We start from the raw sequence: 27,705 nt of genomic DNA, 5'->3' as shown, positions 1-27,705 counted from the left end.
CATGAGGCTTGAGGCACTACAACAAATAGGAAGGCATTTTGCTCCTCCGGCTTCCTTTTTTTTAAAAAAGCAGTGTAATCTAATAAAATACAGACAGAGAATATTTACACACATGCACACATGAAAGATCAGTGAGAGAAATCCATGTCAAATTTGTCAGCCGACTCACAAAGAGGAGCAGACACTTGTTTTCACGGATGGCTCCACAGCATCCCAGAAAGCCCAGAAGGAAGAGCATGCCGCCCATTCCCAGAATGATGTAGACACCAGTGAATAGTAAGGGGTTGGCTGCTACAATTTCTCTGAACCCTGTTGGGTCCACCAGCACCCATACTCCCACTCCTAGGAGGAAGGAACCCCCGAGCTGGTGGAGAAAAGAAAAGAGGTACACTTGTTAGACTAAACAGAAACTACTTGCTTTTATAAGCATGAATGGGAATTCAAAAGCACATGTATCCACAGCAACAGCACAACTTTAACAAGAGATGGAAAATTTTTTTCAAGACAACATTTTAAAAAATGCAAATGTCTGACAGATTGGACTGAGGTTGGGGGGGGGGGGGGGGGGGGGGGGGGTATAAAAGACTGGTTTCAGGACTATAGTGCCTTTGTGGGGGTGTGGGTGGAGATGCTTACGTATCCACTCACCACACAACTTTGCAGCTTCCATCCTCTCCCATCCTCCCTTTCACTAAAACCCTGTCTGCTGCCACCATGGGGTGACTCATGTGATTAAGAAAAGAAGATACTGAGGATGGGGGAAGAGATCTAAGCCTCCAACATTTCTATCGCAATCCCCTTCCTCCTGTCACAGGAAAAAAATAACTGAGAATACTCAAAAGGACATCATCTCATCTAGGAGTCAGGAAGCATAAGGAGAGGAAGCAGTCATTTTGAAAGCTTTGGAGTTTAAAAAATATGTTGAAATAAAGAGCACTGGTTTGAAATGACTAAACACACAGAAAGAATAAAACCCTTAAAAACAAGCACCGCATTGTTCATTCTTTGCTCCATTGGTTGCATTATCACCCCAGTCTTGAACAAGCATGGCCAAGTGGAGTCTTTAAACGGTTTGGTTGTGCCTAATAAAGCAGGAAAAGAGACAAACCTTATCACTCTGACCCTCCCCCCTTTTGTGAGCTCAGACTAACAGGATTACCCTTGATTGTCTGATCAAGACTGATAAACTCAGGTGCCAGTCACAAACTCCACATGGCTCAGTGTGCCTCAGATGTGTGTCAGCACACTAAAATTTAATCAAAAGAGAATTTGATAGAATCAAGATTGCTTCATCTAATGAAATGCAAATGTGGCTCCATTAGCCAGTCAGGCATGGAGCAGGCAGAAGCCCATCTTAAATCATTAGATTGACACTAACTTCAGAGGTAGCCAGATTAAGTGTCTTTTAGAAAGAGACGAAAAGTACTCACAAAGATGAGGAAATTGAAGACAAACATAAGGTACTTGATGCAGCTGAGACAGTCTCCCTCCATAGTCGTCCCCCGAGCTGAAGCTTCTCCCTGCCCCTGAAAGAAGAAAAGATGCCACTTTAATCCCTCCTGCATCCTAGATAGGCTTCTTTTTCCCCATTTTGTAGTTTATTTGTTTACTTTTTGCTTTTAAACTGCTCACTCATATTTTGAACGCATTTTACAAATCAAACATAAAACAGACATAAACACAAGCCAGTTCGCTGATTCTGACATAATAACATGCCTATTTTAAGATTTGACAACACAATGTCAAGCATTTTGATGGAAAAGTATTAAAAAATCAGACTTTTTGACAAGCTGAGAGTCAAAATTCTTAGTTGCACTTCCAGGTTGTGGAAATATAGTACATCGGTTCAATATGACTTGACAGCCTTATCTTAGATCAGGATATGAGTCCTGACAGAGGCTCCTTGCATTAACCAACAGGGGATGGCCTTAAATACTGAGCTTCCTTTTCTTCTTAATGTAATGAGAGGCAGAAGCCCTGTGCCCTGTCAGCTAGCCCTCAATCTGACATTATACACTTTACTTGATGAAGACCCGTCCTTGAAGCACTCCTGCTTAATGAAGAACACCTTCACTGCATTAAGAGACAACATGAATCCATGACCCTGTACACCTATATATAAGCCACAAGAAGTTGGACACTGTAAATAAAATAAACAAAAGTAAATTGTTTAACATATGTTACTTAAAAGGTGGTAATACAAGGATAGCAAAGAAGATGCACAAGACTAGAAAGTCTAATGGATTCAATAATTTGGTGCGAACAGGATTTTTCAAAAACACTTAAAGTTGGAGAAGTTGCAACATTAATACATGCAGAAAGCAGTTGGTGTTTTGGTGATAAAAAAAAAAAGCAAAAATAACAAGGTTGCCTCTGAAACAGAAGTCAGCTGTGTGTGCTGCATTCCTCTTAGATGAAACCTGCGAAAAGCAGAATTCATGATTCCCCAAAAGTGTGTATCATTTTTATTTGAAGGAAAACAGCTATATTTAAAATGTCTGAGCTGAGAGAAGACGGGATAGTTTCTGGATTCGTTCTTTCATTTCTTTTGATCCATTGCTGAGTTTTAACGTCCATTTGTGGATTCAGTGCTGCAGTGTTTCATGAAACAAGTTATTTATCCCAGAAAATCATATCTGCTTTAAATACAGAAATACCTGAGAGCCTCAAGATTTGGCTCTGTCCCAGTTTTGTATTAAGAAATGCTATTTATTGATCTGTTGAGCTATTTGCTCAGTCTGTGGAGCTTCCCTTCAACTATGTTGACAGCCGCAGCCTTTCTAGGACACTTGTTCTTTTGTTTTTTTTTTATATTCAAACGTGTTAAGAGCAACCAATTGCCAGTTAATATAATTAGTTATAAAGTTAGCAAGATGTTTAGTTTATATTTGTTCTTGTTTATATCTGATATTGCATAATATTTCCAATATTTATTTATTCATTAAATATGCAGAATGGACACTTAAAATGTGCATCCAGGCTTTAAAATATAAACCAATCAATTCATCAGTCACTGAAAAGCAAATTATTTTGTTATTCTACCGGTAGTAATATCCCTGGTGAAAAAAAGTCAACAGGTTTTATTTATTTGCACTATTTTCTACTAAAACAGATTTATTTAACTGTTTTCAAAGCAGTGTGTTGTTTCTTGTTTGTTTGTTTTTACACTCTGCCTCTTGCAATTGGCTTGATGTATCTGATGCAACACAAAACATTCAATGAAGCTCACTTTTAACCTTTCAAGCTGTAAGTGAACCAACATTTTTCCCTTCAGGGAGGACTGGAACTGTCGAAGGAATTATCTCTACTTTTACAGCAGAAACAGAAGTGGAAACAATCTCGAGGGCAGTTATAATTGCGGTCTCAGTGAAGGAAGAAAATGAATTATTTGGCAGAAATGAACCAGCGCTCTTTGCTTTGTACCACTGATTATTAATTTGCTCCCTCGTAGTAATGGCAAAGATTGAGGCTGTGTAACAAGCAGATTAAAACCTAATTTCTCGAAGGAATTGTAAATAGTTTTGTACAACTACACAGTGGCCACCTTTAGAATAAATACATAGGAGTTAAAAAAAAAAAAGTCTTCCTTTCTCCTTTTAGGTGTAATCTCATGATCTTTAGTCTTTCAACTACTTAACATTCTGTCAGTGCACTCCTTTTGGCAATCTTTCTGCTCCTCTGAGGCTGTAACAAAAGCTGGGTTATGATTGATGCCAGGTTAGACTCCAGTCTATCTTTAAAAGGACTCTGGTGTTGCTCAGATGTGATTCTACTTTGACCCTTTTCACCCCAATCCTGCATACAATCAAGTCAGAAATGCACTTTCTAGGTCAAATATACAAATGTTTGTTTGCGTTGACAAACTCTAACACAAGTACCGTTCATAAGCTGCAGTTACTTTACAGAAAGTTATAAGCCGTGTGAATAATTAAGCCAGAACAGAAGCCTTATCTTTGTCTAATCTCTTTTTTTCTTTTAAATCAGAGCATGCTTGCAGTGGTTTGCCTTTTATTCTGCTACTAATCTTTATTCATTGTGAGCAACAGAGGAAGCCTTTTTTTTTTTGTCTCACGGTAGTTTCATGTAAGTTGCTGTGACAATGAAATTAAACAATACAAAAAGATATGAAGGTCCTCTTTGTCTGCTGTGGGAGCAATTTTATGAGAATTTCTTTCCTTTTCACATTAGCCAGAGGGTGCATTACTTTTCCCCTTTCCTCCCAAGACCCAGGGAATTGATTTAGGACTATGGTTAAACACTTTCCGTAAATTATAATGATATGCTGAGGTATTGATTACCATCCTAGAGGTACCATGAGAGCTACCAATAGGCTCATTGAGTGAGATGGTTTTTAATTAATCTCACTCTTTCCTAAACCTCACTGAAAGGCCTAATGAGGTCACAGTAGGTTTTAATTGAGATTTGCATACATTATAGTCTTACAGAAAAGCAGAAATGGTGTGTTCTCATCACTCCAGCTCTTCACTGTCACCCTAGGAGCAGAAAATGCATTTACTGGAGCAGGAGATGAAACGGCAGAAAACGGAGGATGAGGAGGAGGAGGAGGAGGAGGAGGAGTAGTGAGAGGAACAGGGTCGGCTGGAAAAACTTTCAGGGCACAGCTCACTTCTTCTAACCCAAAAAACAAAATATCTGATCTCTTTTCCAGCCTCACCCTCTTGCTCTGCACTTCCATCTCAGGGTCAAACCAACTGTCAGATGTAGAGCCAATTTTCTTTTGTGCATTAAAATTCATTGCTCAAAGATGAAATGGGCTGGACTGTACTTGCCTAGCCAGACTCCAAATAACAAACCTATGGTGCAAACCAGCACTGTATAAATCAAACTGCCACAGAGAAGCCGGAGAAAGTGCAGAGTAAACAATCTGGTCTTTCCCATGACTTCCGTGAGATCACAGGTCCTCATCGATCACAGTCCAGCCGTACAGATCAGACCACAAGTCTCTGAATATTCTGCAGAGTATGTAATGTAGACAAGGGCTACATGGTTCACACCCCAGGAAGCAGTCTTGCAATAACTCAGGTCTTCCTCAGGTGTACTGAAATGCTAAGCTAGCAACATTTTTAAACAATGAATTGTTCGGCTTCATGTTTGTTCATAGTGGCAAAAAAGCCATTGTAATTAAGCATGAGACACAGCAGTACGCAATACCACACTGCAGTGAATGCAGAAGTGTTTTCCTTGAAAGAAATACTGTGTATTGTTATTGTGACAATTTAACTGGCAGTCTTTGCCCCGAGGTATCCTGTAAACGTCAACTTCGTCTGTGTCTGCAACATCTTCCATTACCGACATCATTAAAAGCCAAAAAGGCACTAAGATCCCAATGTTTACTCTCGAAGTTCCCCAGCCAGCTTGGGCTGCTCAGCATACTGGAGTTTGATAGTAGATTAATGAGAGTTGATCCCAAATCAACTTCACGATACCAACAGAAGCCAGACCTCCGTAACGAGGACAAACCCATCTGACCTACATTCTTCTCAGTATATGCATGAGGAAATCTGAGACATTGCTAGAAGCCTTTTTTTTAATGCTCATCTCAGAAATCCAGACCCGTGTTTGGTCTATATCGGATTGATCAACTACTATCATCGTGTCAACTCACTATAATTAAAAGATAAGGAAGAAATAGATCCACATTAAGGGTGCTCTACATATAAATAGCCCACCCTTCAGTGCTTCCCCTTGAAGATGTCACTTTTGGCGTAATTAATGAGTCCATATTCCCCTGTTCACCAACCATCAGCCTGGACAAATGGATCACAACAGCAAGGACACTTTGTCTGCTCCTCGCCAAACTGTTGTCACCTTCCACCGCCCACAGGACCTGCTAGTTCACTCCATTTTGAACATGAGCCTGCATATCAAATAACCATTAATACCGAAACCCTCTTGAGATAGTAAGAGTTGAAATTTGGCCCCTTTAAATGTCATTGACCCTCTAAGTGATCACCTGTAATTGAACCCTGGGGACAGAACACTTGCTCAAGGCATCCCTATGTAGCCGGAGCAGGTGTATGCCACTCTAAAGCTCTTTGTGTGCATACACTAATACTCTGTGAAAATGACACCAAGGGACCACACACGCCACATCACCCTTTATCTCAATTAAAAACCTATTTTCATGTTTCTCCATGCATTCCTAAATCAACCACAGCAAGTAAACACCCCAAAATCCTCTAGCAATGAACAGGGTCCCCTTGAGGGGCACTATGTCCCTTAATGAACCTCCAATTAAGTGAGAATGAGCCCTGGGCTGCGCCGTCACACCAAGGAGCTTTGAAGTGCACTGAATGCAGAGCAGCTATAGTACTGTATGTTTTCAGGGCATACAGATTGGAGACAACAAGAAAAAACCATAGAGGGAACGAGTACAACTTTAGCTTTAAGGTAAGAAAGCTAAGCGAAGTGTGGCTGAGAGCAGAGACAGCAGAAGCATACACGGATGAGCAAGTGTAGAAAAGTGCCAAAGTAGCAAAGGTCCCAACCTAGATTAAATGCTTAGGTGGACACACAATAGTTTATCCGCAGGCAAACTCAAACCTCATGAGTTTGCATAGTTTTTACAAAAGAAAAGCTGTGAATCCTCTTAGCTGCTGAACATTATGAGCAATGTGGTTTCACCACAGAAGGAAGATGGTCTCTAATGAAAAAGCTCCATCTTGCAAACTCATTTATCATTAAGTTTTTGTAGTGTGTGCTGTGAATCTAAAGCAGTTCATCTCTGTGTGTAAGTGGCAACCCCCCTGACCCTCCCCTCACTTATATTGTGCAAAACCCAGAGGGCAGAAATCCTCTGACCAGGCAGCTGACACAGTCCTGAACAACAGGCTGATTAACTAAAGAAGACTCCCAGAGCACGGACAAATGCACAGTCAGAAACAGACTGACCATGTGTTGTCAACATCACTGCAGGCCACATTCCTGACATCCCAACTGGGCACACGTCCAGCTGTTAGTTCAGTACAAACAGTTGCTCCGGCTTTATCAGTGAAATCAATTCTCTTGCGTGTTACATTAAAAAGGTTGTCAAAGAGAATGGCGCTGATAACAACTTGGTATTTAACTTGAGCAGGAGATCTGTGAGGAAGATGAGCTGGTTTTGTTCTATGGTGAACATGCGTGTATGTGTGTGTGTGTGTGTGTGTGTGTGTGAGAGAGACTCTCTCACACCAGAGACTTTTACTTAATTGTTTCAGCACCTCTATCCATCTGAGTGAAGATACAAACTGCCTGTATGGGGAAGAATCAATACTAGAGCCAAGCACATGGTCATTGATGCATTGATCCCCTGGAGTTTCAGCTCTCAGTCCTCTGGTTGTCTGGTAGCAAGGGCATGTGGTAGCAGCACACAATGAACACATAAACACTTCTGCACTGCCGCTTGTTAGGACCCAGCTTGGGTTTTTCCCACGCTGTTTTGGGGTATGACACATCGGCATGGGGCTTTCCACAAAAATGGGTTATAACTCAATTCAAAACTAAACGCTTCAAAATTATAGCAGCAAGAACAGGGGAATTATTTCCTCGCAGATACTTCTGCAGCTTACTGCTTCAGCTGTTTTTTGTTTTTTTTAAACTATATTTTCCTTTTAGTGAGTAAATCAGCAAAGTTATTGGAATATTATTTTTCTTCTTATTCAGTCAATCTCCAATCCTCCTTTAACTTTAACAAAGTTTAAAACTTCAAAATAAAAAAAATCTCACCAAATTTAAAAAATAAAATATTTTAAACAAAAGACTATTCAAATGTTAATAATGTTCCTATTCGTCATTAATTTGAATAGTGTTTACGTCAGGGTTGCCGTCTGGTTAAACGCTCACATAAAGCGAGTTTACATCACAGATGGCTTCAGCAGAACAGCACAATGGAAGTTTTAAAGACAGACAAATCTCACAGCCTCAGGGGGCTAAACAAAGAAGGTCACGCCAGACCAAAGATATCCATGAAAGAAAAAGGAAAAGAAAGAAAGTCACTAAACTTGGCTAAAGCGGGAGAGATAACAAAAACAAGAAACCGTTTTGACTTTCTTTAGGATTAAATGTTCATTTTTGTCAAATCTGTGGTGCCAGCATTTCCTGGAATCTTTCCAGTTCTCCTAAAAAAAGAATGATGGTCTCTTAGGCAACCTGGACACAGTGTGAGAGTGGCCTTTGTTTGCAGAGGAGTGTTTGGCATCTCCTCTGAGCACTGGTTCCTGTTGGAAAACAAAGGGGAGTGCAGCCGAGCACTTTACAACAGGGGGGACAGTTTGGCCAGCCATTTGTCTAATGAGCAATCACTCACACTGTTGCAAGGCCATATGTTAGTTTGAGTACAGCTCGCTCCCCTGTGTAGAAAGACTAAAAGCTGTTTCACCACTTACTGATGGCTCCAGTGAACACACACACATCCAGCTCTACTCAAATGTGGACGAAGGTTCAGAAGACAAGGAAAAAAAACAACAGAAATTAAATGTAACACAGTACAAGTTGGAGTTTAAAGTGCAGTTTAAAGATCAAGACAAGGCTTTGAGGAGGATCCATTTAAATGTGTTCTTGTGAGAAGTGGAAGAGATAACTACACGTTTCCAAGTCCCCATAACAAATTAAGTAATCTGAAAAAGAAATTAATTGTGTGATTGACTGAGTGAACACTTTGAAAGTACTTTGTCAGACACAGATAAATCTGTCTTTGGTATTTTGAAATATTCTGATGTTGGAGCACCTGGTTAGCAATATAAATCCTTCACGTGTCACAAAAATGGTCTTTCAACAAAACTTCCAAAAAAGAGCATTAAACATCTACAGCTCATCCAGAAGCTGGTGCAAGAGCTTTAACTGGGACTAAGAGGTCTGGCCACATCACACCAGTTTTAAATTCTTTACACCGGCTTCCAGTTAGATTTTAAAACCGTTTAAAACCGAGATTGTTTGCAAATCCCAGAACGCTTTAGGAACAGAATACATATGTGATATGTTCAGAGAATATAAACCAAGCAGAGCTCTTCGATCCAAAACCTCTGGTCAACTAGTCCAGACCAGAGTCCAGACTAAACATGGAGGAGCAGCATTTAGCTGTTATGCTGCAAACAAGTGGAACAAACTGCCAGTGGAGATTAAACTCACCAAATGTAGAAACTTTTAATTAACCTTGCTTTTAAATATTTTTAATTCACGATTTTGTTATATGTGTTTTTTTTATATGCTTTTATACAGCATCTGTAATGATTTAATGTTTCATGTAAACCATTTAGAATTGTCTTGTACATGAAATGTGATATACATATAAACTTGTCTTTCCCAAAATGCCTGAAACTTCCTCTTTAAAAAATGTCCAGTAAGGGGAGATTCACCTGCTTGCAAGAGGTCTACTTACATCAAAGTCTATTGGAAAGATGAATCTTATATATTTAATGTATTAATTGCTTTAATTGTGGGATTATATTGCATTTAATATAGCAAATGCTAACATTGAGCACATTTATGTGTAAAATTGAGTTAATTTTAGCTCAGCCTGACCTTTCAATAGTAACACGGTCCCTGTCATGGTATACTTGCATCAGAGCAGCACAGAGCCATGAATTCAGGTATGCTCAATGTCACATGCTTTAGACTAAATGTACAAGCCTGTGAAAAAGAGTCACTTTATTAAGAATTTGGGAATTTACTTTTACATAGGAAAAAAAAAAAAAAAAAAAAAAAAAAGCAAAAACGTGAAACTTAAGAGCATGGGCAACCTGCCTGCGCCCTCATTGTCCTCGTTGTTGAATCTCGTTGCCCTATGCAATCTCACAACCAATTTTATATAGGTGTGTTAGTCCAGTTATCCAAGCTTTTATTTTGCATGATTTCAGTTGGACTAACATTGTCAAATCCATTGTAAAAGTGTGGTTTTGGTCAGACTAGCATAGCAAATTTTTATCATATAAAATGGGCTTATATGACAAGCCACTACCCCATGGGTGTTCCTATTTTTCACTCTCCTCAGCCAGCTCCATCCCTGGTCCAGTCACGCAGTTTAAAAGCATAAAGATGATGACAAAATGTAAAACTCAGAACTGGAGTTCTCAAATCAGTAAGGCCACAGAGACTGAGTTAGTCAGTCTATAGAGTCTAAAAAATTAATTACCTAATCCAATAAGGGACACAAAGTTGTCAAACAATCAATAATAGTTTGTGTGGTTTCAAGACCTTGTGTTTAAACCGTTTCCAGCATCATATCTTTGCTTCTGAGTCGGTCAATGATTGCATCAAGAACATTACTAATAAATAAAAAAATAATTAGAAAAATCAAAATTACAATCAAACTTTTTCAAGTTACATGTACATGAAACACATAACTTTATTTGTCTGGTCGACCGTTTTCATGGTTATGTTTCCTGACTGTTTATAGCTGATGTGTCTGGGTCTAAACACCCCTTTAACCTCTCAATCTATACATGTCTGCTGCTCAGCCATGCCTAGAATACTAATGTTACAAATGCAAATCAGAGCCTAACAAAGACCAGTGCAAGCCTGCTGTGATGGTTAAAGGACAAAAGCCTGTCTGCCTGTCTGCAGGACCAGCTTCATGCACCAGCTCTCAAACAGCACTCTGCCTCCTGTTAAAGGTAACAACAGCTTTGCACCCGTGCTGTCAGCATCTTACTGAAAAGAGTCCATCAACAAGCTCTCTCTGCTGTGACTCTCACTGATTTAACATGTACGTGTTGAGGTGGAAACCTCTCACAGTGAAGCTGCACATTACAGATGTGTGAAATCAAAGAGTGGAAGCATGTTTCATACAGGAATATTTGTTAAAGATGAAAGCTGTTTAAACATGAAGGGTTACATTTGAAATTAAATCACTGCCATACCATGTGTATCCGCTTGTTGCTTATTTTGGTTCAGGTGAAGTTGATGACTTCTTCTGCTTTCCTCGCCTCTCCTGTATTCATGGGCTGTTGGAAAGAAGAACAGAATAGGAAGGAAGAGGTCAAGACTGAGCAAATGACGTGAAATAACGGGATCAAAATCAAAGGGAAAATAAAAGTAGCACATTTGTCTCTATATGTGTAATGCATTGAGCTGAATATGACGAGCTATGAAAAAAAAAACACAAAAATGAAATTCTAGGACACTTAAAATGACAGAGTTTTCATTTATTATGTATGAAGTGCTTGCTCCCAGCAGTGCACTAATCTAAGGCTGCAAAAGTGTTTTATCTCTGAATATTTTACTTTTCAGCTGTAAGGCAAAATTAATAGGGACGGAACAAAAAAGAAGAACATATGAATTATATATATATATATATATATATATATATATATATATATATATATATATATATATATATATATATATATATATATATATATATATACACACACACACACACACACACACAGAGACAGACGCAATATATTTCCTGATACACTGATTACACTGATGTACACATTACACAACTTAGTACTGTAGTAATTTTTCTACAGTACTAGTTGCCTATTTAAAGATAAGGCAACTAATAACTTGGGTAGCAGCTTCTTTGGTGATGTTGGAGACTTATGGTGAGTAATGTGAAAGAGCGTGTAGTTTACTCTCTGTGAGCAGCAGCTGTATGCAACACACAGGAGACTTGGTTGCTGCAGCCAGCTTCAAGCTGCAGTCAGAGCAGGTGATCACATCTGCTGCAAGACCAAACTGAAGTTGACACTGCAGATGTCAGATATTTATGCCTATTAATAAAGAATGTGGATTAAAACCTATTAAAAGTTAAAATTACTGTAACATATGACTTTTATTTTAGAAGAGCAGGAGCAGTTAGTTAAAGCACTTAAAATGACTAACTTTAGCTTTGTTCAGTTCAATGATATTTGACTTTTTCACTGTTTTAAAATTAAATATAGTTTCCCAGATATTAATAGAGCTTGAGTTTACAATATTAATGTCAGCATTTATTAGCTAAATTTGTCAGCTGCTAAAAGCTATTTAATTTAAAAAATCTTGCTTTTTGCGGGAAATAGTGTTACGAGATTAAAATGTTTAATTAATTACAAATACATATTTAAATATACATATATAAATACATGTAACTATGTATAACTATGTATATATATATATATATATATATATATATATATATATATATATATATATATATATATATATATATATATATATATATATATATATATATATATATATATATATATATGTGTGTGTGTGTGTGTGTGTGTGTGCTCTGGGATGTAAAATTTTAATATCTACTTTAAGGTAATGAAATCTTTTAACCTTCTCTCTTGGTTAGTTGCCTTCTATTAGAAATGTCAACACGCTACTCTCTCTGCATGCAGTTTCTGACTTGACCTTGAAGAACATCTGAACTCATGCATTATTCACTGAAAGTAGAATACCTTGCTTTCTTACCACATATTGCTGGCTTTAACTGTCAATGTAAGATATGTCCCCAGCCAAGTGTGTCTAATGAGCATAAACGCTTTAAACCTTTCCTGTCTCCAAATTGCTTTACCACAACTGTCTCCCAGCTGAAAATAACGATATAGCAATGAGGGCCAATTAAACTGCTGGTTCTCCAGTCTCCATGTACAAAAATAGTCAGCAGCATGATTTTGACTGACAATACTTTGGAGCTTGTTTCAAAGCACTGGCACTGACAACTTGCACCAAATATGGGGAGAACTGCCTATGAAGACATGAGCAACATTCAGCTTTTGCCACATTAGCAGGGTGCTAGAAGCAGATGGGTATTCTTATTCTGACAAGGACTTGGGATGGAGAAAATCCCTGGAGTATTCTGGCTGATGGAGCCAGCCACATCATCCCGCCGACAAACCATATTGCCAGCAGACATCACATTCACCAGGACATAAAACTCTTGTGACAGTGGCAACAAGACATCCTCCCCCATACAGAATACAGGACTGATTGCATCTGGAAAAGGCAATCAAAGCCTGAGTGAGGAAAAAGGGCTAATCTGAGAAGTGAGAAGATGCAGTAGTGTGATACACTGCCTTATCTTGGAGGCTTGAACTCAGGCACTGCAGAGCACACACTCAGGGAATCAATAACTATGGATACACACACACATGCAGCAAAAAGCCTGAAAGTGTTTGTTGAGTCTTTTGCAAAATATTCGCCATATGACTTTGCAAGCATATCCTCAAGGCAATGCTACAGAGTAATCCTTTTTTATTTCATTTAAGAATATCACAGAAGCTACAGATTAGCCCGTGATTGTCATTATCATGCTGTGTAATGTAGTTCTAGGAAGTGAGTGGTCAAATTTTACCCTGAAGCCTGTTGCAAAACTAGTCTCTTTTGAACCCCTGTTTAGAGAGCTATTAGCTGGTGGAGAGTAACAGTGTTGAGGGGCTGCATTATTATTGGTTTCCATGGAAACCCTTTCATTGGAAACTGGAGCACCAATAGGATGCGGGAGCATTGAATCGGTTATGGGGGTGCGAATAGAGACCAGCGCTTACGGCTGAGAAAGCTCAACAATAGGACGAACCCTCAAGGGGTACTAGAAAGGCCAGGCCACTGAGGGTCCAACAAAGCGAGGGATGGCTCCGTACGAGAGAAAAGGCTAAATCCACTCCATGGCTCTCCTTCTATAGAAATTGCTCTAGCCTATTTGTCACTGACATTTAAGCTCACGAGCACTGTGGACAATTTAAACATAAAGGCAGCGGCTAATTGATTATCGTACGCTGTTATTTCAGGTTCTGACAATATTATTACATCAGCAGCATCCGTCTTATGTGTAAGGAAGATGCACACTGTTGAATCTCGTGCTTCCACAGTATCTTCTACAATTATTCCTCACAATTCAATTCACAGCAGATAAAACTACAGTAACTGCAAGGTAATAAGAGTATACCCTAACCTCTCACTATGAGTGCCTTACTTTTCCAGTCAGAAACTAATCCACCTATTGAGACAGAAAATCAAGCAAATCAGGACTTAATAGACATAGAAGACATTTTTCTAGGATAAAACAATCGTATTTTCAACTCAGAAAGCGACTGGATTATTCCATGATTTATGAGGTGAGATAAAAGCTATAAGATTTAAACTTGTGGCTGAAGCAAATTGGTTCAGACCAGAAAGCATCCTTCAAATTATTCGCCCCATTTGCATTGGAATCCCTGTACAATGGTGGCTGAATAATCTAATTATAGTGATTGTATAGTGGCAACTACAGGTTTTAGATACGACAGCAGTCAATATCAGCAGCTTTTAAAGAGGTTTGCAAAGACACTGAAGGAGTCATACTGCACACTAACTAGAAAACAGAACAAAGTTCACTTGTGATTGACAGGTGGTTCATCCAATTACATCGAATTACCTAGCTTTTTTTTTTTTTTTTTTTTTTTTTTTTTTTTTTTTAAGTACCTGCTATTAAGAAAAGAAAAAAAGATATCCTCAGAGGAATTCCCAGATGGCTCTGTGTAAGCAACCATCTGACCTGTCATCTTAACCATACACCACATACCATGATGCAACATATTGAAACAAGACTGGAGCTTCCCTCTATGTATGATGGTTTCATTTACACATACACTTACCAGTATAATTATTCAAACCGTGTCCCACTGGGGTGCCCATGTTATGGAAGTTGAATAATTTTGCAGCTGTAAGTATGACCACACTGGTCCACTGAACTGGTATCAGGACGATTCTACTCTTTCCTTTTTTTTGTTGTTGTTTAAGCGACTACTTTTTATGTGCTCAAGATGAATGTCTTATAAAAGAAGTTCTGAAGTCCTGTGTGTTTTATTGTCATTTTTATATTTTGCATCTCACTCCAATGGCAAACCTCTTAAGAAGGTCAAGTTCATTTAACAGCACAATATAAATGGTGGTAGTTGCCAGGACCCAAGGCCAAAACCTCAGTGCAACACTGGATAAGGTTGATAAGACAGACAGTTGTTTGTTTTTCTCTAGGTCTTCACTAATCCCCTTCTTTTAGGCTGAAACTATCTAAAATGTCAGAGGTCAGAGTGCAGCAGGCAGCTTAGTCAGTAACACTTCCTCTGGTGACAGGAAATGGAGAAAAACAAGCAGGAAGTGACAACTCTTCCATCTACACTTCACAGTAGAGCCTGACAACTGGTGTTGACAAAAGCAAACCTGAGCTTTGATGACTAGCAGGGCTAATGGCTGACGGTCCTTGTGCACCCTGAATCGGAGCTTTGTAACTACACCTACAAATGGGGGAAAAGCTAAACCTCTGGATGACATCTCTCTAACCAACCTCTGGCAGTCCATATACATCATGCTGTAATATTATAGAAATGAGAAAGAGGACATTTGCCGGCAGCTATACATCTCCTGAATGTCCGCTTTAATGAGGGCAATCCTGAGGCAGAATTATCACCTTTCTCCATCTAGATTTATTGATCTAACAGTGTGAGTCAACCACCAGAGATAAAGATAAACCACCACGATGGAGAAACAATCCCCAGTCTGATCAGAGGGCACCACACATCTAATCACTCATCCTTTCCTCTCCGGCCACTGCTAACACACTATTTTCTTTGTTCTCTGCACCACACTAGGTGATCTGAGGTAGAGTTACAAACAGACACGGGTATCTACAGTGTTTGGGATACAGAATTATTCTAGCTGAAAGATGCAGACTGAACTCATTAAGCACTCTCGTGTTTTCTCACTGCTAATCGTTTGGGGCCAAATGGAAACCTGACGAGAATGCAGCCCGTGGAAGTGTGTTCTGAGGGTGCGATTTTGATGGCGATGAAAGATGACATTATGTCAACCTCTTTGTGGCAAACATTAGCCAGGCCTCTTCTCTGTGCAGCAGGTTTCTCAGGCAGCGGCTTGTATATTTCACCTCTGCAAAGACGCTCTCATCAAAGCAGAGTCTTGCAGATTCTTTCGAACATGTGCAACCTCATTCTGTAATTACAGCAACTTCTCTCTGGTGACGCTCTAATGAAGAAGAGCAACCAAGCTACTTGTTGTTATTTGCTTTAATTCATGGCAGTAAAACTTAACCAACTGCATCATGCACCAGTACAGTTTCACCCTACTTCCCAGGCCTGCAAGTCTCGCCCTCGGTCTCTGAAGAGCTAAGGGCCTGGGGGGCACCGCAATGCTGCTTTGAAGTCAAACGATTAAAGAGGAAAGACCTGTCGAAATAGGGTGATGAGACTAAGGTTGGCAGAGGAGTAGGATCAGTGTGAGGGACAGGAAGACTGTGAATACTGAGTGCTCAGGACCCGTGGGACACAATTAAGACAGAGCTTTTTAGTGAGGGTTACAAAAACACAGCAAGGATATCAGCAGCACAGTCTTCCAAGCCAAGGTAAGAGTTCATTACTACGCACACAGAGGGGGCTATTAAACCCAGTTTGTTCACCCACTCCTCCACCCACAGGCCCTGCAAGCTGTCGAACAACCACATGATAACCATTTCCATTCCAGTTTAATCCTGAAGCCAGTAAAGCTTGAGATTTGCGCAGTGTATAGCTCAGGGAGCTTCAGGGAGTGGGACTAGGATAAATATCCAGGCTGTCTATACAAAGAGGAAGTCTGTAGTCTTCCTCGAGGATGTTTTTTTAAACTGTACAATCTGAGCGCAACGCCACAACACAACAGATTTGTACAGAAAAATTTGAGGTCTTAAAAAATGAGGAAAAATGTACTTGAAATGACAAGAGTTGCAGAAAATTACAACTCCTTTCACTTGTTTACCTTCTGATTATTTTGTCAGTTTTTAAAGTCTCTTTTGTCTAATGTCAGACTTTAAAAGGCCAAAAAAAGCTTTTAAAGAACCTAAAAAGAATTGGTTCTGCTTGTGACTACAGTAAGTATGATCTGCCACTGAACTGCTGAAAAACACTGGAAATCAACTAAGACATGGTGTCCTGTTAAAATGTTTCACAAGACACCAACTGTAGAGATATACGGCCACAGTCAACCTGAAATTTAAACAAGCCACTTAAACATGTGTTAAGAGCACATCTGGTAACCATTTCTAGGCCTCATTTAAATTTTGCTAAAATACCAAAGAGCAGTAGGTTTTCCTGTATAGCTGCTGAAGTCAGATTCTGCAGCAAAGAACGGAAAGTAATGATTGTTATCACAAAGTCTTCAGTGGAGAAAAAAAAGTTATTTACCTGTAGCAATAGCTGTAATTTGGATATAACCTTACTTTACCCCCTTCTTGACTTCCCTGTAAGGCTACAATTCATGAGGTGTGCTGACAAACAATGCAGTAAACATCTGAGAGCAGAAGATGCACGTAAAGTGAAAATAGAGATTTTACACAATGCCACCAGATGCATCCTATTTCCAATTAAAACTAGTGGAGGGCCTTGAGTGTTGACTGCGGCACATCAAAATTCCTCTTCTGAAATGATTGTGTGCTCATCTGGCACTGCCAAAGGAGTGATGTTTTTCCTCCATTAATTTCATATCCCCTCCGTGACCACTTTGTGATAGAGTGAATATCAAGTAGCAGGTACGCCAGAAACTATGATTAGGAACAAAAAAAAAGAACACTTTGCTCACTGCATAACACAAACCTTCCAAAATTCAAGCCTTAGTTTAAAGTGCCGCTTGTTTTTATCTGCAAATCAAATGCAGCTTACTACTGCCTTTACAAATCATTCCAAAATCAGATGATGGTGGTGAGTGTTCAGGATTGGCAGCTGTTTTCAGCTGGCACAAATAAAGCTCAGAATAGTTGTTTTCAGCTGTGTTTTAAACAGCTAAAACAAAAGCTTGGTTGAATGAACCTGTACATGATTGTGCTTCCTAATACACAAACACGTGGACCTCATTTCTAGAAAAAAAAAAAATACATAAACAAACCCAGAGGAAGACAGTGGAACAAGGACCCAGTTTATATTCAAGGCCTGCTGGGGGATTAGTTTTCACAATGTAACATTAGGAGAGGAAAGAATTATAATGCAACAACAAACAAAAAGTAAAAAAAAAAAAAAAAAAAAGGCCTCTTGTTGCTTAATTTGCATCACAGACTCCAGAAAACATGTAATTATCTGTTTTATAGCAAAGATGAACAACAGCTAATGATGCAAACAGAAAAAATACACTTATAGGAAATGGTGGTTTTGCCAAACCGCTGTGTGTAGGGCTGAAACTGAAAGGGATGAAACTATTTCATTTAATTGATTACAAAAATATTCGATACGTATTCCAGATGATGAATAAAAATTAAAATGTCACTTTCAGCCTTCATAACTTACTTCCAGTATTACCTGCCAGCAAGTGAGAGGCACTCTTGTTTGATGGTAACAGGAAGTGATGGAATCCGAAGAGTAAGGAGGAAAGCGACAGAGCGAGAGAAAATAGGAAGACAGCCACAGAAAAGGTCAAAACGTGCCAAGGAAGCGAGGACTTCAAACCCTAGCCAAGTGAAGAGATGGTACAGTTCATTCACTGTTAAAGCTGAGAAAGCATGTGGGCTTGTGAGAAAGCTTGAAAGCTGAAAAGCACAGCACTGTGCTGATCTATGGCACATTATGGTCGCAGCACCACTGCCACCGCCACTGAAACTGGGGTTTGAGGGTTTTCTCTTATTAAATGAAATAAAAATATGAGAGAGCATTATAAAATGGATAAATATTGATAAGTTATGCTGCATCAAGAATTGAGAAAACAGACAATCCAGATACTTCAGGAAATGGCTAATGCAAGTTAAATATAGGAGGTGGAGACTCCCGCTAAAGACAATTAATATATGTAAATATTTTGAGTAGAGGGACAAAAATGTTGTCTAGTCATGGTATTGAAATACCGTATGTTTTATATTTCCAGTTGTATTTTTTTTATTTAGCACATTTTTGTTTTATCTGTTAACGTCCAAAAGATAAAATAATTGAAGAAACCTTTTTATTTAATGTTGTGTATTTATTTGATTGGTTTGTTATATTTATTATAATGTGCACATTGTTATATATTATCCTGTAGTAATATTACCAGGGTGTGTCATTACTGGTGAAATTGTCTATTTTTTATTGCCATTGTTTATACAGTGCAGAATCTGCAAATAAAGTCAGATGCGATAGTTTATTGCAGTATATATTTACTGAATTTATAGTTTCTTTTCTGTTGCATTTCAGTCACAACATCTTCAAGGGAAATTAATTGATATATTACTTGATGTATCACAAGTATCATTAATTGATATATTACAGATATTTTACAATTGAATAATTAATTATTAACATAATTGATAGTAGCAACCCTAGCAGCTTGCATAAGGTCTATTTCTTCTGCCCAATACATATAATCCCCCAAATAAATGAAAACACTTCCAACTAACATTTAGGTGGTGAGTACTCTTGATTTGTTTCCTTTTAAATCAACATACAGAAAGTATGTAAAAGTAAAATTTGTGGATAAAAGTAAAATTTGTGGATAGCAACCATAAATGTATTTACTGATACTGAACTTTAAAAATCTTTTAAACTGCAGCTGCTTTTTCCAGACTGTCTCCAGTTTCGTCCAACCAAATGTGCCACAACACTTTATAAAAGAAAAAAAGAAAACACCACCTCAAAGAGGAAAAATGTTGCTTTTACTGAGTATACTTTCCATTTTTTCATCAAACTTTATTCATACGCAACTTGAAAATGCCCATCAAAAAACATTCAATAAAACCAAACCACACTGCGTGTGAGTGTGTCTGTGTGTGTGTTTGTGTGAGGGCGCAGCAGCCAGAGCCCTGCCAACAGTTAAGTGACTCAAAAAGGATGTCAGAACTTGCTCCAACTTTTTTTCCTGTACAATCAGCTGAAACTTTGCCTTTTTTCCTGGCATTTATACGTTATGTTAAATTGTTGGAGATATTGTTCACATATAATACAAAGGGCGGGTCTGCAAAAAGCACTTTGGTGAAGCGCAAATATGGTGTAATAAGTTGATAATATATCATGACAGACCTGTAAAGCGTTTCAGTGGTTAGGTAAAGTTAGAATAAACTGATGTAACCGACACAGTCAAACAGCTTGATTGGAGCAAAGGAGTAACTCTCTTCAATGGAAACTCTTAAACAGAAATTTCAATATCTAAACAAAAAGCAAGACAGAAGAACTGCACACAGAACCGTATACGTAGAAAAGCCATGTGCGAGCAGCACGTCGGAACATTCCTCTGCTCACTGAGATGCCTGTCTTTGTGGATTTTGCAGGAGAGGTTGCACGGGAGCAGCAGCACAGGTGTCCCACTGGGTTACAACAGCCAGAAGCTTTGCATCTGGATCGTTTCCTCAACACAAAGACTCCACGCTGGGACCTGCTCATAAAGCTGTGCATATGCTACAGAGCCCCAAATCCCTCCGAATCCACCATCCATGACAGGATGAATGTGGGAGGGGTTCTGGTAACAAGCAGTAGGTAACAAACTGTGACACAACATCACAGAAAGAAGGAGGATTGCTTTTTGTTTCTTACTGTCAAATATGCCAGTGCAAATGGCTAAATAAACTTTAAATGTGTTTCCGCAAAAGGAGCAAGAAACATGGTTTCATCACTTGTGCAGCATGTGAAAGGATCAATCATGAGGCTGATGAATGATTAAATCCGGACAGAGTAGGTTTCAAAACCATGTGGGTATGAACTCTGCTCTCTCCAAAAACCTTACGATACATTCCTCTCCTCACCACCAAGCTCCATTCCCCATGCTGAAGAGTTGAAAGATTTTCTTTAAGGAGATATCCTGCTTAAAGTGAGTCCCAAGAGGAAGCCAGGCAGGGACTGAAATCTGAAAAAAAGAAAAGGGTGGAGGGATGGGGGAAGTTCAATCTCGTGAAAATAGAGGAGTGCTTTAAGAAACATTTGTTCAAAAGGCTGAAGGAGCCGCAAGCGAGGAGATGTCAGGAGAAATCATGCTTGGCTCAACACAAAAAGCACTCAGAGAAATGAGATTTAATCTGCTGAGTTTAGAGCATATTAGTGAGATGTAAACAGTTGGTGTCAGCTGTGAGAAAGTTCACTTTTGGAGGCCTGAAACTTAGAAAAACAACACATGAAGTTCAACCATTAGATCTTAAAAGAAACACAACAAATATAGAAATTTACAGCCCAACCTTTAAGGCTGGGGACAAAACAATTGTGGGAATCAGTGGGTTAAAGGTAACTGGCCACTCTCTGAGAATATTGTGCCTCCAGTCCCGAGCTGTGGGAAAGGGAGTTTGTGCAATTACATCACATTGATTTATAGGAGCGAAAGGAAGGACGGGGAGAGGATGGAAACTGAGCTGCTTGGAGAGGGTCCAAAATTAAGTCCCTTAAGAAACACAAGTCAATAGATTTACACCACAAAACATGATGGATTTGAGACAATGCTGTGGCCAGAGAAACACAGGCAATGCAATGATGTCAAACTTAGTCTTAAATTATTTTACTGGTTTTACTCTAAGATCTAAAAATATGAGCACAGACATTTCTGCAACGCAGAAGTTTCTCCATCAACTTGTTCATGAGGTGCACACGGAACAAGAAACTCCGGCAGCAACAATAATGCTGCTGATTTACTTTCAGTTGTCTCAGCTGAGGCAAGTGATGACAGTTGTCATGCTTGAGCAGATGCTGCTGATGCTGCCGATACTGTCTTGTGTATTAATTGGGGCAGTGATGAAATTCTGAGCAATGCACCGCAGCTTGCAACAAGACATCAGTGGGATAGCATATCTAAATCAGCCCACCAGAGTCTTTAACTTCTAAATGAACAGTCTCGCAGTGCTCTGAGCCTCCGTGAAAGGACCACAGAGTGACCACAAGCATATTTATGGTGAAACATGGGACAGAGCTTCGTTTAAAAAAATGATTATAACTTGAGTTTAAATGCAAATAAAAAAGTCTCCCACTTGTCTTTCACATGCAAATTAAAAAATATTATATTTTCCAAGTTCTTTTTAGTTTGCCTGCAGTTTTTTTTTCCATGTTCTGCCTGTGAAACTCTGCCATGATGCGTAAATTATGAGAAGTGCATCATATGAAAGTGAAATGGCTGAATCCCTATGTAGAAAAAATAATAAATGAAAGTAAGTCTGGCTGAGTTGTTTTAAAATAAAAGTAACATTCACATATCTTACATTTGAAAACTGCTCTCTTAGATATTGGCATTCACAGAGAAAAATATAAACATCCTGACCTACATGCGCATCACAAGCTAGTTGCCTTTTTTTCCTGAGTCCTTCAATTTTCCCATCAATGTTTATGTGGAAAAATGAGCTGCACTTTCCTTGAAATCCGTTCTATGAGACACTGTGCCCATTACTATTTTAACAAATAGGTCATACAATGATATACAATCTTGTCACAAGACTGCACTGCATTTGTATCGACAGTAGAAGATGTCCTGAAAATAGATGACAAGAATATACACTTCCATGGTGGATAACACGGTTGATCTTTAAAAGCACTTCTAATCTGATCCTATATTAAGAAACCAAATAAAATGTGTAAAAATGAGATAATAGATTCATGGAATTCTCAGTTTACTGTTTGCATGCTGTACAATGCTGCCCAAATGGACAAAGGAGAATACATATGATTTATCATATCATCTTAAATCAAGAATACTTGATACTCATCCCCGAGGAGAAGTTCGGGAATATACTACACTATATTGTATGGTATAAAATGGCTTGTTTAAAAGTCTGTCTTAAAGCTAACAGCCATCAAGGAAACCAGGTTTGTTACTGCATATAATCATAATACATACTAAAACAACATACTGGCCGACACAAAAGAGATCAAATTTTACTCATCAATTTCCACAGCATGAGATGCCAAGCAGTGAGAACATGAATGGATTGAAATAAGGGATGAAATTATGCATAAAGAACAGGAGTGTTACAGCTGAAGATGTTAAATGTAATTTTTTTTCTGTTTTTTTTTCCCTAGCGTTTCTAAATCTTGAGCAAAGTCTCAAACCTCTTGGAAGAACAACAGACCAAAAGGTTGAAGCCAAAAGCAACAGAATAAGTACACAGAAATAAAGAGCTGGCCAAATATTTGAAGTGGGTGTTTTGGAAGCTGGCTGTATAGACTACGTGGCTGCTGTAGACAAGGCAAATGTAAGGAAGCTTAACCAAAGATGTTTTGAGACAGGAAAGGATAGACATCTGTTCCATATTAAATAAATAGCGGCTTGTCCATTTCCAAGCTGCCTGCAGAGATACGGAAAAGTGCTTTTGATAATTATTAGCGTCGCATTTCTCCACCTTTTTACGTTTCTTTTGTGCAAATGGTTACGTCCAGTTACTGTTTTGAAAATGAAAAAACAGTCATCTGTGTTAAATCCTGTTTTCTCACCTTTAATTAAAAATCGGTAATTTGAAGCCTCAAGTGCATGAGGTGGATGATTTTTTTTAATGCATTGCCTCACAGTTAGAAAGCCAAAATAACCTCTCTGCAGTCAGGGGGTTTAAAAAAAAAAAAAAAAAAAAGAAACACCCACAAAATTACTTTGGCTTCAGCATTGACGCCGAGACATTTCATATGGGATCTGTCTCCTTCCAAATGTTATCGGGAAACATAATCTGGGCCCGTTTCTCCAGGGTGTACACTCTTGGAGAATTGCCTGTGCTGTGTGTTTTGTTCCCAAGCATTTCTGAGTGCTACAACCAGGTGGTCAAGATCACACTGAATGACTCAGAGGCCTGACGTGTGGCAGGTGACAAATCAGTGGGAAAGCAGCCAAAAATCACCTGATGTTCCACTAAAAAGCACCTCTCCAAGTGTGAGCACCGTTTTTCCCCATTTTTGAACAGTTAAATCAAACAGCACTGCGGCCAATTTAATTGTGCATGCTGGAGACACCTGCTGTGCCTGTGCAATCTCTGGCTAAACACATTTGAGGGCGATCGCTGGATTCTGCAGTCCAAAATGTTGGACTCCAACACATTTTCATGATACATATCAAAGTGTTAAACAGCGGTTACATTTCCAATGCAATGAATTTTTCTTCTTCCCTGAGCTTCGAAGACAACAGGGCGCAGCAGATTATGGATTAAGGAACAAATATGTAGCCTTCATGGTTTGTCTGCATTCACTAAAATAACTATTAGTGAAGAAATTTAAAACTCTTAAACCAAAAAAGACTGATCTATTTTTTGACCTGCTTTTCTTTAAAAAGCGCAGCTTCTTAACGACTCCTTGGAGAAGCTCCAAAACCCTCCAAGTACATAAGACGCAACACATTCCTTCCACACTGCTGGCGTGGTTTGCTTGTGGCTGCAACACATCGGCTGGCATTGCCCGAATGTTTGCCCGAAGGATAGGAGCTGTGTTTTAGTGCAATGACCCATGAATGCTGTCTTGAGTACCTCACTTTTAAAGTGGCATTCGGTTAAAAATTTCATAAGGCGCCATCAAAAAAGCATGAGGCTATGTGGTGCTTCATCTTTGCTGCCTAATTGTTTTCCCCTATGAAAAGGGGGAAATAACCATCTACAACACGTGTAGGCACTGTTAAAAGGCACAAGCTATTCATTAGTCCGACTACACAGACACGCAAGTTCACGTTGGAAGGTTTTCCAAGAATCATCGGTGCAGACATCACATAAACAGCCCCAAATCACTGGAGGATGCTGTTTAACTTTAGCTAACCTAAATCAGCACCTTTTGAGCTCCCATTTTCCACCACATGCTGTCTAATCGTGTGGCTGTGGGCAATAAACAAGGAAACATTGACTGGCGAAAAATCTTGCTAAAAGCACACCTGCACGACACCCTTACCACATGCCTCCATCTCAGCAATCATCGCTGAAACAAAGCAAAGCTCAACTTTAGACTTTAAATACAAACAATATAATGCTGAGGCAGGGGGTCCTCACCCTAAACACACTGCTACCAGTTTATTTTATTTTTTAGCAGCTGTTCCTTAACAAGCTGAAGTCCAGTTCAGGCAGAGGCTTGTGATCCTGGCAGGGGAATGATCATTAGTTGGCTCTTACCCCTAGTTTTCCTATGTAGAAGCAGTAACCTGCTGCAGATCTTTGTTTTAAAACATCTAAGTCTGATTTATCCCTCTAATGATGCAGAAGCTGACAAGTAGACCAAATCTCCAAGGGACATGTGGCTAGTCTCACTCAGTGGGAGGGACAATAACTTTACTGTTATCCCACAGGCACTGCAGGGGTCCATGCTGTGGACAAGGTGTGTGGGCTCCAAAGCCAACCTAGAAGCAGGGGAATGTAGAGCCAATTGTTGAGGTGGTTCCTCTCTCATACTGGCATCGCGTGTGAAAAACAAATGTGCATAATTCATTTGCAAAGAGAAAGAACCAGAATAAAATTAGCCCAATTATATCTGCTGAGGTCTACAACTTCCACGACCAAATTAAAATACAGAAATCTCTGCTTAGTTTAGCTCTTTTCTGTGCTACACTAAACACAGAACCGAGATTTACGCTTCTATGAGATTCATATTCTGTAATTACACAGCTGTGTGAGGGAGAACTTCATGTTGAAGTATTAGAGGTTTAAAACTTTATCACTGACTGAAACTGCAAGGTGTTATTAACAGACTGGGATACAAACCCCAAGTCATGCTGGAAATAAATCTCTTAGAGATACTCTATAATTCACCCACAGTGGAAAAGCCAAGACAGCAAATAAAAACTACGTCACATGCACGAAGCAACTGCCCTCCCTGTGTCTATAAATCTGAAGCAACCGCAACCTCCTAGATCCTCATCACGACTTCCAATCATATTCTAAATGTTTGCGAGAGAGTGAGTTAATGAGCGAACATCCAGCTCCAACATGCATTTAATTTGCTCACAATGATAACCGCCTCATTATCTAGGTCACCATTAATAAACTCCTGTCCATCCCCACAGTAATGTGTGCACTCCAAATTACCAAATCAATTTGTGACTAGAGCAACTGTGTTTGTAACAATTATCATATCACATAATGCTATGTCGCCCATCATTCGCGATGAACAACAAACAGGATATTTACCGGAGCTCAGATCCCATGTAGGCAGAGGACATAAAAGCAAAGCGCTCACTGTGGAATAAAATAGGGCACATGCCTGATGACTAATAAATGGCATTGCTGTAATGTTTTAGAACGTAAAGTTATAGAAAAAAAACATGGATGGAAAGAGCAGGAGCACTGGAGGAGATGAGCCAGAGCACAGAGAGAAGAGCTGAGACACAGTTGCAGCTGAGGCAACAGTAAAATAGAAAGATCAGAAGCTGGAAGAGAGTCCCATTTCATCTGAAAAATGCCTGAGTCAGGAGATGAGAGAACCATTAGGCCCAATGAGTCACAGGGAGAGGCTGCGTGAACAGATCTGAACTGAGCACAGCTCACAGCACCATCCTAAAAAAACAGCCGTAGAACAGTAGGACGCTGGCCCAAAATGAAGCCTGAAGATTTTCATGCTCAGTGGTGTCTCTTTCTCAGGACATCAGCAAATGTTCATGCAAACCTCCAAAAGCTCTTTTCAGAAAGGTTTTTCATTGGCAACCATTACATCTTGCAAAAAATGATAATGAAACTTGACTAAACAGACATTTGCAACAGCACCCATACCAAAATGTACCATCTTCACATCTTCCAGCTGAAACACAGTTTCACAGACCAGCAGAAACTTTAAAGTTATCTTACAGGATTTTATCGCCCACCACATCAGGCAAATAAGGTCTATAGTCTTCCATGTTACTGTTTATATTTTAATAATCCTTAATAAACACTGGTATTTCCCCCCTTTCCATTGTACTGAAAACGACATTTCTTCCACGAGTCAAACTGCAAAGAATGAAATATCATTAAAACTCAAATGTACACCAGTTCCAGATGCGTTATACAAGAAGAAAGCAGCCACATTAACTATCACAAGCATGCCAGCAGGCTGCTGAACTGGGAATCATGACACGTCTGTGTTTCACGAATGCCAGTTGCTCAACAGTTATTAAGGCGAGGAGCAAAGGTCCAGGCAGACAGAGAAGCTGGTCTGAATAAGCATGAAAGAGGAGGATTTCCTGTGTGTGTGTGTGTGTGTGTGGGGGTGGGGGGGGTGGGTGGGTGGGGGGGGGGGGGGGTGGGGCGGGGGTTTACAGAGGTATGTGAGAACATGGCAATGACCACTTCACAAGGTTGTTGACTGGTGATGCTGCAGAAAAGGGGTGGTAAAAAAAGTTTTAAATGTAGCTCAGGAGGAATGGCAGTCGTCTTTCAACTCGAAAGTTAGGGGATCAATTTCAGGCTACCCCTGACTGCGTGCTGAAGTGTCCTTGGGCAAGACACTGAACCCCAAGTTTCCCCCCGGTGTGCCTATCGCTTTGGATAAAAGCATCTGCTAAATGACTGTAGAATAAAATAGAATGTTTTATCTGTTTTAGCAAAGAATCTGATTCATGCAGGTTTTTAGGTTTTGGTGATTGTTGGAACATCATGTAAGGTTGCCTCTTCACTCATCAAGATAAGAATCTATCAGAAGTATTCCTGATTGGTTCTAAGAGACAAGATATTACGACAAGGAATTTGTTATTATACATTGTGAAATAAGATGAACTCTGAGGGCAAGGATGTTTTCTATTCACACTATTTACTGTGAATTACACAAACCACGGTGTTTCTTATTGAACAACAATTCATTGATTCATCATATGTTATGTGAAGGGTAAAACCAATTAATTTAAGTAAAAAAGCAAGGCAAGAAGTGAGTCTAAACAATGCCCCCAAAGTATATC

At 39.3% G+C, this 27,705-nt stretch overlaps 1 protein-coding gene across 1 annotated transcript in view; it reads right to left on the bottom strand.

Annotated features, from left to right (window-relative positions):
* Positions 1–27,705, bottom strand: part of tspan18b (tetraspanin 18b) — a 37,040-nt gene that overhangs the window by 3,935 nt on the left and 5,400 nt on the right. Inside the window, exons 2-4 of the mRNA XM_079259173.1 lie at positions 10,860–10,943; positions 1,431–1,526; positions 170–364 (exon numbers count right to left, since the gene is read on the bottom strand). Coding sequence (XP_079115299.1) covers positions 170–364; positions 1,431–1,526; positions 10,860–10,862 — 294 coding nt within the window. The 5' untranslated portion in view covers positions 10,863–10,943. The remainder of the gene's footprint in view (positions 1–169; positions 365–1,430; positions 1,527–10,859; positions 10,944–27,705) is intronic.

The sequence above is a fragment of the Telmatherina bonti genome (genome assembly GCF_933228915.1).
Source record: "Telmatherina bonti genome assembly, chromosome: 2".
Lineage (NCBI taxonomy): Eukaryota > Metazoa > Chordata > Actinopteri > Atheriniformes > Telmatherinidae > Telmatherina > Telmatherina bonti.
Note: the sequence above shows the minus strand (reverse complement) of the source record. Positions and strands in the feature narration are given on the sequence as shown.